Here is an 11,385-nt window from a genome sequence, read left to right on the forward strand (position 1 = left end):
AAACCTATGATTGTGGGTTCGAATCCCGGTTCGCCCTGATTATGTTTCTAGGTTTGTCAGTACCATACCCCACTGCACCATACCCGTGCTCGTCGACTTCACCGAAGTGGTAAACGTCTGAGACCTGCATCACTTCGGGCTTTCCTCCCACATTAAGCTGACACGCCGTGATATAACTGGAATACTGTTAAAAGCGGCGTTAAACCCAACTCACGGCATGTTCCTGTGCTGTGTAAGGAGCTTGGTTTCGTTTGCTAGTGTAAACTGGTTCAACTGTTGGTACGCGCTGTAAATCCAGGAGCTCAGTCTAATGATGGGGAGGTAACTCTAAATGACTTCAGCATACACATTTAGTGGATTCACTGCCCGAGAATGGTTGCTGGTGCCTTCCCCTTGGTAAAACTCGGCTCTCTCCTTGTCAAACAGATCAGCAAGCCTGTCGCTAACGCCCTCAAGCGGAGAGCAAAAAGCAGTCCGTTTTTCAAGAGATATGTGTGCATGCCACCAGCACAACGTACGTACGAAATGTGTTGATCATGACCTTAGACAGTTAGACAGCTAAAGTACTTACGGAAATAAAAAAAAAGAAGGTGTTTTTCTCAATTTAAAAATCGACACAAAGTGTTACGTAGCTGAAAATACGAAATAACAAAACAACTCGAAAAGTACTAGTCTGGATTTGCTAGTTTGATCTCAGTGAACAATACAAAATGTACTTTACAGGAGGTAATTTGTCGGCACTTTCAACGTTCAAAAATAAAACTAAGTCCAAATTGACATAGCAGAAACAGACTATAGGCATTATGCACCTGTTCTCACCTGTCATCAAGGTGTGGCATAGGTCACCTTGATCTACTTCCACCTGGTTATGCCCTGTTTCACAATAGTCTGTTTTATTCACATTTATACACACTTTTACGTGTAAAAAGGCATGAAAACATTTAATACGCTGTATTTGTGCCACGGCCCAATTACTACTAATTTAGTTGTTTGAATATTTACATATTTTGTATATTAACTGCATTTATTTAAGATCTGAGGTCGAAAAAACAGGGTTTTTTCATTTCCGTGAGTACTCTAGTGCTGTTACTCGTGTCCTCTGGTGTGAGTTTATTGTGTAATCTCTAGATCGGATCATGATTTGTGACAGGTACAGTTAGTCGTAATAATATCCTCAATGTGGCCATTACATGGAGTGTCTTGTTGTCTTTGGCCAACTCCTCAAGACAACATATTGTTTTTAATGATGCACCTCATCAGTTATCTGCCGCTGAAGCTAAAAGGGCTTAGATTCAAACCGGCACCAGGGTAGCGTTTTACAAAGCAGACATAAGTCTTAGTGTGTGTAAAACTAGGGTGCACACAAAGCTAGTGCAATATTAATTACATCTGTGTAAAATTGGTTTACAGTGTACGATAAGCTTTGGTCATGTAATAGCTATGGGTGCCGTGGTTGGCCGAAGCCCTGGTGGTTGTAGCATTCACTCCTCACGCGACAGGCCTGGGTTCGAATCCCAGTATGGGTACAATGTGTGAAGACCATTTTTGTTGTCTCCAGCAGTGGTATTCCTGGAATAATGCTTAAAGCAGCCTAAAACCATACTCACTCACTCACTGTAACAACAAGAAGGATGAAATAACAAGAAAGATAAAATATTATACTTTTCTGAATGTTTGGTTGAAAAAAAGTAATAGTCTTGGTTCTCAGGCATCCCCTCATCATCATAAAGTCCGCCGCATAAATTTCATTCTTATTTCCATTTTCAAAACAAAAAAAATCCTAATGTGATCCAATAACATGCAGTTACTTCCCTTTACATGTGCCCTGCTTTACTGTGCATCTCGTGTTATGGTCATGGTCATGGCGGCAATAGGAGTTTGTATGCTTGTTTATGTAGGGAGGCCCTTTTCCAGGTTGATGGTACACAACTGTTTATTTGGTTACATACTAGTTTGAACAAGCAAACACAAGCAAAAAAACACAGCCAGCCCGCACTATATTTTCAAAAGTCATTGCCTCAGAACCAATTCTTATATTTTTTTAAGTTTCTTCCTCAACAGGTCGAACCCTGATGTCAAGGTATTTCTCGAAGTGTGCGTTGGACAATGATATTGCCAATGTCCATGGTGTCAGTAAAACTGCGACCTGTGAAGATCTCGGGTAGAACCGGTCTTCAGCAACCAATGCTTGCCTAAAGAGGCGACTATTCTTGTCGTAAGCGGAGACTAACAGGATCGGGTGGTCAGGCTCGCTGACTTGGTTGATGTATGTCATCGTATCCCAATTGAGTGGATCAATGCTCATGATGTCAATCACTGGATTTTCTAAGCAGACGCGATTATTTACAGACCGTCATCATATAGCTCGAATATTGAGAGTGGCGTTAAACAACAAACCAACTCCATTCCACTTAGCGATCTTAGTGCTGCGACTGTTGTAAGCCTATGAAAAAGTATAGGCGTTATGATTGTCTTTGCGCTAAGAACACTTTGTGGAACGGCACCCTAATATTCACCACAATACTTGCCTGTCAAACAGGTACCAAAGGGTCATTCTTGAGTACTTGAAGCATTTGACTGCATGACCTGTGGATGCATTTTGTAACGTTAAATCACTGTCACAATTGAAAAGACATATATGTTGGCAATTGTATTTTTTCCTGTATTGTTTTTATGCTGTTAAAAATACAAGCTGGAACTAGTTTGCGGGTTGTCACTGTCTGACAGACTAGTCACTGAGCTTGTGACATTATATTAATTATATTAATGAAAAAACAATGACAGAGTATTGTCATAGCAACCGATTTACAACAACAATTGTCTGAATGAACATTTAATTTCAAAGGCTAATTGCCCTGGAGACATGACATCTATATGCCTTGAAACACTTAATTGTCGGTATTTATAAGATGCTAATCCCAACTGTTAATCCCCATTGTATTGTACATCGACTGTCTGAGAGAGAGGGAGAGAGAGAGCTTTGTCCTCTCTTGTCAGTGTATCATTGGTGTGAGATCAACTGCTACCATAATCGACTTAAAAACGCCCAGGGCACTCACAAAATTGGAAATAGGGGGCTCTTATTAGAATATTATTTTGGTGAAAAAAACAGATTTCAAAGATCGTAAATTTGGTGGTTTATGCTGACAGCCAGAAATGTTTATATACAACAGATATATTTTTCAGAAAATAATTGCCCATAATTAAGGGTGCAACATATGTGTGCGTATCATACACAAATAAATAACTCTTGTGTACATTGAAAAATCAGGTGCTAATTGGGATTTTCAATATATGAGAGCGGGGCACTTTTTAAGTTGAATACAGTAATCCACTTTTATCCTCTCTCAGTGTACCTTGTGAAGAACCGGGGTAGAGTAGGTCTTCAGCAACCCATGCTTGCCATAAAGGCGACTATGCTTGTCAAATGAGGCGACTAACGGTATCGGGTGGTCAGGCTCACTGACTTGTTTCATGCTTGTCATTGTATCCAAATTGTGTGGATCGATGCTCATGATGTGAATCACTGGATTGTCTGGTCCCAACTGCTAATCCACCTTGTCCTCTGTTGTCAGTGTACCACTGGTGTGAGATCAACTGCTAATCCACCTTGTCCTCTGTTGTCAGTGTACCATTGGTGTGAGATCAACTGCTAATCCACCTTGTCCTCTGTTCTCAGTGTACCACAGTTGTGAGGTCAACTGCTAATCCACCTTGTCCTCTGTTGTCAGTGTACCACTGGGGTGAGATCAACTGCTAATCCACTTTGTCCTCTGTTGTCAGTGTACCACTGGTGTGAGGTCAACTTCCGCCTCAATCTCATGGGACTGGGTCGAGCCAAGCACGTGGACAAGTTGAATGATGAGATGGCCACGGAGCTTGGTGCCGAGATGTTGGGAGAGTTCATCATCTTCTCCATCGCTGTGGGAACACTGATGTATGAGTACAACAGGTCTGCTACAAACGAGGAGATCAAGGAGGAGAGAGAGAAACAAAAACTTTTGTCATTAGAGCAGAAAATACAAGATTTAGGACTGATTACAGAAATGCAAGGTACCCAGATACGTGAACTAGAGTGGACTGTCAGTGACTTGAACACGAGGAACCTCAGCCTTACAGCAAGATTATTTGGAACCGGGAAGACATAGCTGGTGCTGCTTGTGTGTGATATATATTGTGTAACGTACAGGAAATGTGAGACTGTATAGAGTATAGTAATTGTTTTCCAGACTTGCTTGAGAAAGTTTGAATGAGTAGATTTTTCAAACCAGATATGTGTGTCGAAACAATCTCGTGTTCTCTGTAATCTGAATCTGGGGCCTTCGCTGCTAGTTTGTGTCCTACAAACAGTATCTGACAATCTTACTGAAGTTGTGGGCCGTATAATAGTGCATTTTTTTGTGAAATATATTCAAGGAAGGTCATATCTGGATAATACTACAGTGCTTGTTTTAAAAAAATCTATAGTACTAGTACTAATAGTTTGTAGGTACTTCTTTTCTTGAACAATCAAATTTGTTTAAATACACTGATGTGTATGTGTATTGTTATGTAGCAATAGAAGCTGTTGACAAGTTGTTTGTAGTGATGATTTTGCAGCGTATGATTGAAGTGCAACTTAAATGTCAATGTCAACCCTGGAATGTTTGTAAACATGCACATGGCAGCCTTCATCATTCGAGAAGTTTTGGAATAGGACAGTGTCTAGAAGGCTGTTAATGACCACTGTATCTCACCCTGACAAGCCTCATCTGAAGACAGAAGCAGCTGGATGCGGAGTATACGCTGATTAACGCATAGCTGCCGTTCGCCATATTTTTCATATTTGTCCGAATTTGCAACTAAAATACGAAAATGTGATTTCGTTTATTCACACAAAGAATATGGCGATCTATGGAGAAAAAAATCAAAAGGACAAGACACTGGTAAATACCAGCATTGGTTGCGGAGGTCTGTCAAGGTCATCTTCAAGAGGCAAGGTAGTTAGTTGACTGACTATAAAAGTCCAGTTTCCGCCCTTGCCCAAAAAGGCTGGTATTATGGAGTCACATTTTGGCTGGACTAACGAGTCTATGCATAGTCCAATCAAAATCGTGCATCGAATTGAAATCCGGTTCGTAAACTGTCGTGCAGATTTCGGTAGATTGCAGGATTTGCGAAGGATGTGCACTGCCCACTCGTTGTCAACAGACATTTTCCAAATATTTTTATGTTGTTGATCAAGGTGCTCAAGTGATTTGATGCACTTCACGAAGTAAGATCCGTTTTGTTACAATATAGATCTTGATCTTAGACCAGATCGTCCTCAGTGGGCGCCTTGTGTTTGAAGCAAATGCAAGTGGTATGAGAGGTGGAATCTGATTGGTCAATAGGAGGGACATTGAAGAGCCCAGGAATTCCAGCCTATTTCGGCAAGGTTGGAAACTGGACTTTTAAAGTCAGTTAACTCTCTTGCCTTGGGAAGATGTATCCAGGTTGATGAAAACATGTTCTTACCATGTTCATTGACTGTAATTAGTATGAACACTATTGAATGCTATTTAAAAAGTGGTCAATTGTAACAAAATGTTATATGTAGGATAACACTTTTTGGGGTTGAGTCCCATCTGGGATTTGAACCCACACTGCCAGAGTGAGGCACCTAATCGCCAGCACACAAAGTCAGCGATCTAACCCACTCAGCCACCAAAGCTTCCACAGAAATAAAAATCCGACAACTGGTACACTCTGGCAGTGTGAGTTTGAATCCCGGACGGGACTCAACCCCCAAAAGTACAATAATCTGTACTTCACTGAGAAAGTGTTATCACAAATATGACATTTGTTGTAATGAGTATGTTGTATTATAGTTTTTGCATAATTCAACACCAGATGAATCCAAATAAAATAGTCATAATGTGAATTGTGGTTTCTTTCCTCAGAAATCAGTTTAAGTAGTCTTGGGAGGTTCTGGGTTTTTGTTTCCACCAGAATATATTTTCCAAACAGGAAGGGCCAAATATTTTATATACTAATGGAAAAAAGTAACTGTGCTTCACATAAAGTTGTGTAAATGTTATGTTCTTGATAATAACAAAATGATATTTGGTGATTCATCTGATCAATGTTTCATTATGACGAATTTATTGACAAGACCCATATATGGTAATGGGAGACAGAGAGGCACGCCCGGAAAGAGGGTGGTGTAACAACTCAAGCAACAATGTCAATATATATTGCATGTGTCAATATCTACAGGTATTATCCAGCTGCTGAAATGTGATGTTATGTCCCTGCATTTGCCTAAAGGGTAGAATATGATCAGCGCTATGTCCAGGTTGGTTGGTTGGTGTGTTGTTTAACGCTGCACTCAGCAATATTCCAGCTATGATGGCGGTCTGTAAATAATCTAGCCTGGACCAGACATTCCAGTGACTGACAACATGAGCATCGGTCCACGCAATTGGGATCGATGACATGTATCAACCAAGTCAGCGAGCCTGACCACCCGTTCCCATTAGTCGCTTTTAATGACAAGCATAGTTGCAACATAATGGTTTGCTGAAGACCTATTCTACCCCGGAATCTTCACAGGTTGCTGTGTCCAGGAAACATAAGCCATTACCAATGATCCATTGTGAGAATATGTCTTCAGGAACCCATGATTGCTATAACAGGCGACTATGCTTGTCTAAGAAGATCGGGTGGTCAGGCCCCCTGACTTGGTTGATTCATGTAATCGTATCCCAATTGCATTGATTGATGCTCCTGATATCAATCACTGGATTGTCTGGTCCAGACTCGACTATTTACATACACCTGAGATATTGCTCCGTGCTGTGTTAAACATCAAACAAACGAACATAACAAATCGTCCCATGAGTTGTGGTACGACCCCATACCATTACACTTCCACGCCCAAACGTATGTAGACCCTTCAGAGTTGACCAGATGAAACCTGGACTCACCTGTGACCAGTACACTGTCCCAGTCTTGTCTTCTGAACCGCATATGCTGTCTACACCATGCAAGGTATGCCTGACTTTAAAGCAAATATTGTGGGTGTCGCATTTTGTTGAGCTCCCTCATTCGGTTGCATGCGGTTCTCCCACGAATTGTCCAGGCTGATAATGTGGCAGTTTGGTATTGATTCCGTAAATGAACCAACCGAATATATCATGACGTCACACCTGGATGACCGGTCTGTGTTAAGTCATAGGTGATGCCCTGCTGTTGATAACTTCTCGACCCGTGAAGATTCCGGGGTAGAATAGGTCTTCCGCAACCCATACTTGCTCTAAAAGGTGACTATGCTTGTCGTAAAAGGTGACTAACGGGATCGGGTGGTCAGGCTTGCTGACTTGGTTGATGCATGTCATCGATCCCAATTGCGTTGATCGATGCACACGATATCAATCACTGGATTGTCTGGTCCAGACTCGATTATTTACAGACCGCCATCATAGCTGGAATATTGCTGAGTGCGGCATTAAACAACATCAAGCCCGACTCCCTTTTCCGACGTCCACTGCTTTCCCTAATGGAGCGTTTAGCGCTTGGTATAACTTGTCACCATTGGAACTTGAAATCATTGAGGCGGATGCTAGTTCTGATGAACGTCGCTACTTGCATATGACTGTATGACGTCACCGTGTATGGACACGTCAATATACAGTTTACGATCAACATTTTTCCCGCGGTGCCGTTTGGTGGTGGTTCATATGACTGTAAACTGGATTTGATAACAGTTCGAGGAAACTTAAAAGGGCAACGTTACGTCGACGAGATCTTTCTAAAGAGTGTGATCCCATATTTTGACCGTCACCCTCTTAGATCACGACTGGTTTTCATTGTTGACAACACCTGTCCAGAACCCGTGAAGAGCCGGGGTAGTATAGGTCTTCAGCAACCCATGCATGCCGTAAAAGGCGACTATGCTTGTCGTAAAAGGCGACTAACGGGATCGGGTGGTCAGGCTCGCTGACTTGGTTGATGCATGTCATCTGTCCCAATTGCGTGGATCGATGCTCATGATATCGATCACTGGATTATCAGGTCCAGACTCGATTATTTACAGACCGCCATCATAGCTGGAATATTGCTGAGTGCGGCGTTAAACAACAAAACAACCAACCAACCAACCAGTCACAGAAGTCGCGCAGTGTTGGACCATTTGCGCCGGAATGCAATCGACACTGTACCCTGACCAGCAAGAAGTCCACATCTCAATCCAATTCAGCACCTATGGGAGCAATTCTGTCCTCGTGTGAGAGCCGGGGACCCATCGAAGCAAGCAATACACGAACTTAAATAGGCTACATATCAGTGCTACTTGACAATATCAAGGAACAAATACGATCCGTCGCCAAACGTTGTCTCAACAAGATTACACATTACCAGCTGATTACGAGAGCATATGCTTTGGGTAACACGAAAATGGGGTACGTCCCAATTCGTTTCAAAAGTCAGTTACCGAGTGGAAACGTACTGGGGTAAAAAAGATCTCCATCCGAATTCAAAATAACTGCAACTGGATAAGTAACTGAATTCCGTATGTCACACCAGCACCAGCCGAGCAAAACCGTCCCCATTTGAAAGTGAAACGATAGATCACTCCATTTATGTGTTTAAGTGTTTGAAACCAGTTACTGCAGGAGGCCTATATCTATTAAATAGATAATTGGTTTTTGGTTTGTTTGACAACCATTAATAGAAAATGCATTGCAACTTTGCAGGGAAACTATTTATTATCCATTATGAGGCCAGATTTAAAAAAAATGTTTACAAACTAAAAACATATATGGAAGGTTTAATATATAATTAATTATTTAAAATAGTGGGTTGTTTAATTGAGTGTGCCAGATATATGTAAAATATTTACAAAAAGCTCATTTACTGTCACTATCAATATATATAAATTGAAAATTAATAAAAAAAAAAATTGAAATCGTAAATTTTTGTTTGGAAATTTAGACCTCCTGACCTGACGTTTTGGGGAAATTATCTGTAACAACCACACCCTAAAACTTTGTCCTAACTGACTTGAAATAATCGCATGCAGATCAACCCCATAACCTGAGTTCAGTGTGTTCTAAATTTTAACATACCTTATATCATGTGGTAAAAATCCAATTTCATAACAAAATACAGTATGTAGGCCTAATGCAATGAGTTGTGTACACCAGTAGACAAGTAAGAGATGAACCAGAGCTCAAATTTCATATGAAAATATGCCCTGAAATCTTTGATTAAATTCTTTTCTTTTTGAATGTAATGCTGTGACTCTAAAGAAAGGTGGAAACAGACGTATATGTACCAAAGGAATGACCTTAGAACCCCACAATCAAGGAATAGGTAAATCACAATAATAATTATTTATTCAGATTTATGAAATCTGCAATGGTTTTTTATATGAGTGATTGAGTAGGGTTTCACGCCACTTTTTGCAATATTCCAGCAATATAACAGCGGGGGGGGGGGGGGGGGGGGGGGGGGGGTGGGGATACCACAAATGGGCTTCACACATTGTAGCCATGTGGGAATCGAACTTGGGTCTTCAGTGTTACGATCAAATGCTTTAACCACAAGGCTATTCCACCACCGACCACCTCTGTGGTCTAGTGGTAGAGCGTCCGCCCAGAGAGCGGAAGGTCCGGGGTTCGATCCCCGGCCGCGTCATACCGAAAGACGTTAAAAGATGGTACTTGTTGTTACCCTGTCTGGCGCTCGGCATTAAGGGGCTAAAACAAGGACTAGTAGGCTCGGAGTCAGTATACTGTGTCTGAGTGGGGTATTCATGTTAAAACTGCGGCATGGTATCTCAGTGAGCTAGCACTATAAATCGGCATCAGTCCGGACAAGTACAAGCAGCCACACAAACACACACACGTACATGCACGTCGCTATATAAGTGCAATAATCTTGGACGCGACGTTAATCCCAATTTCACCTCACCTCACCTACTCCACCACCCTATTTTATACGAACACTTGAAATAAAGTTAAGAAAAAACATGATATGATTTGCTTTCATCAATATATTTTAATATGCATTTGAAGATCTATCATTCAAAACAAACAAATCTGACATGTAAAATAAATCTCCAGTACCACAAATGTTTATTTGCGAGACAATTATGAAAACATTTGTAGCTTGTAAGGTTTTGAAATTACATCAGTGATATTGAAACATGTTCACAATATTTCAAGTAGTATTCAAACCAATAGTAATAAAAACATCATGTCAATCTGATAGAAAATTATAAACAGTTTTGGCTATTATTGAATTATTAACATGGTATAAAAACTATGCATATATCATCATTATAAGTTGCTTCTTCATTGGCTTCCCACCAGATTGAATGAAAAATATATATTTAAACGGTATTATATTTGTGTAATGTTTTGTACTGTGCGACTAATAAAAGACAATTTTTCATTCCAGAATCTATGTACACCTCATAAACAAGAGGTTCACGTTTTGGATGTGCAGAAATAGTTGAAGAATCAGAGTTATTCAATCTTGTGTTGTCAAGGTGATTCGTGAACGATTTCCATCCTGTACTGTTTTTCTCTGTGCTCACTAAAATAAACTTTTTTCATTGAAATCTTGTTTTATGGTCTCTGACAACAATCAACCTTTACTGTTTCTTTTGATAAGTTTCTGTTATACAGGGTGGTTGATGCTGGATGAGGTAGTTTTGGGCAAGGGCAAAGGCCGGGGGAAAAGACCGAAGACAATAGCACAAGCACTGGCTAAATGCTTAGTGGCAACTTGTTCAAAACCAAATGTCATCAGTTAACTGTGTACAAATTGTATCAGATCTGTACTTTTACATGTCATTCACACTATACTTTCATGTGTCATCCACACTACACTTTTACATCAATACAGAAATTATTTGCAGATAGCATTTACATTGTGTGATTATTTATTGTCAAAATATTATTTTGTACCTCCTACTGTGAAGCCCGGTGTGCCATGGTTCTGGTGTACACTGGACAGCGACTGTACACCATGATGGACTGAGGCTCTTCTGGGGACCTGTACTTTCTGAGCATCAGGGTATGGTATATCTTGGCTCAAGACTACATATTTGAAAGATACAACATAGAAACATTAACACGTTTGTCATCTATATCTAACTATCACAAAATACAAAACGGTAACTTACTTGATATATTTTATGTATAAATGTACTGTAAAGATTTTATATGCGTGTAAATTGAATCAAACATGAATTATGAGGCCCATGATTTTTTATAGAGATTGGGTATTTTGTCAGCTATAAACAAGCAAAACCTGATATCTTTTTAAATAAAAAGTATAGGGCCTAGATAAAAAAAACAACAACAAAAAAACATGTTGTAACAATGTATTTTTTGTGGCTTTTGCTTCAACAGTTCC

At 40.3% G+C, this 11,385-nt stretch overlaps 1 protein-coding gene across 1 annotated transcript; it reads left to right on the top strand.

Moving 5' to 3' along the window:
• The first annotated feature begins 358 nt into the window (after window positions 1-358).
• Window positions 359-4,601, top strand: LOC139442927 (optic atrophy 3 protein homolog). The gene is made up of 2 exons (XM_071223850.1): window positions 359-514; window positions 3,784-4,601. The coding sequence occupies exons 1-2, from the start codon at window positions 373-375 to the stop codon at window positions 4,146-4,148; spliced, it is 507 nt and encodes a 168-aa protein (XP_071079951.1). The 5' UTR covers window positions 359-372; the 3' UTR covers window positions 4,149-4,601.
• The last annotated feature ends 6,784 nt before the right edge of the window (window positions 4,602-11,385 follow it).

This window comes from Haliotis cracherodii, unplaced genomic scaffold (assembly GCF_022045235.1).
Source record: "Haliotis cracherodii isolate W230 unplaced genomic scaffold, xgHalCrac1.p SCAF_5, whole genome shotgun sequence".
Lineage (NCBI taxonomy): Eukaryota > Metazoa > Mollusca > Gastropoda > Lepetellida > Haliotidae > Haliotis > Haliotis cracherodii.

Coding starts and splice junctions, on each gene's coding strand:
- LOC139442927 (XM_071223850.1), top strand. CDS start 373: ATGGTTGCTGGTGCCTTCCCCTTGGTAAAACTCGGCTCTCTCCTTGTC. Junction 515..3,783: donor GTGCATGCCACCAGCACAAC/GTACGTACGAAA, acceptor CTCTGTTGTCAG/TGTACCACTGGTGTGAGGTC.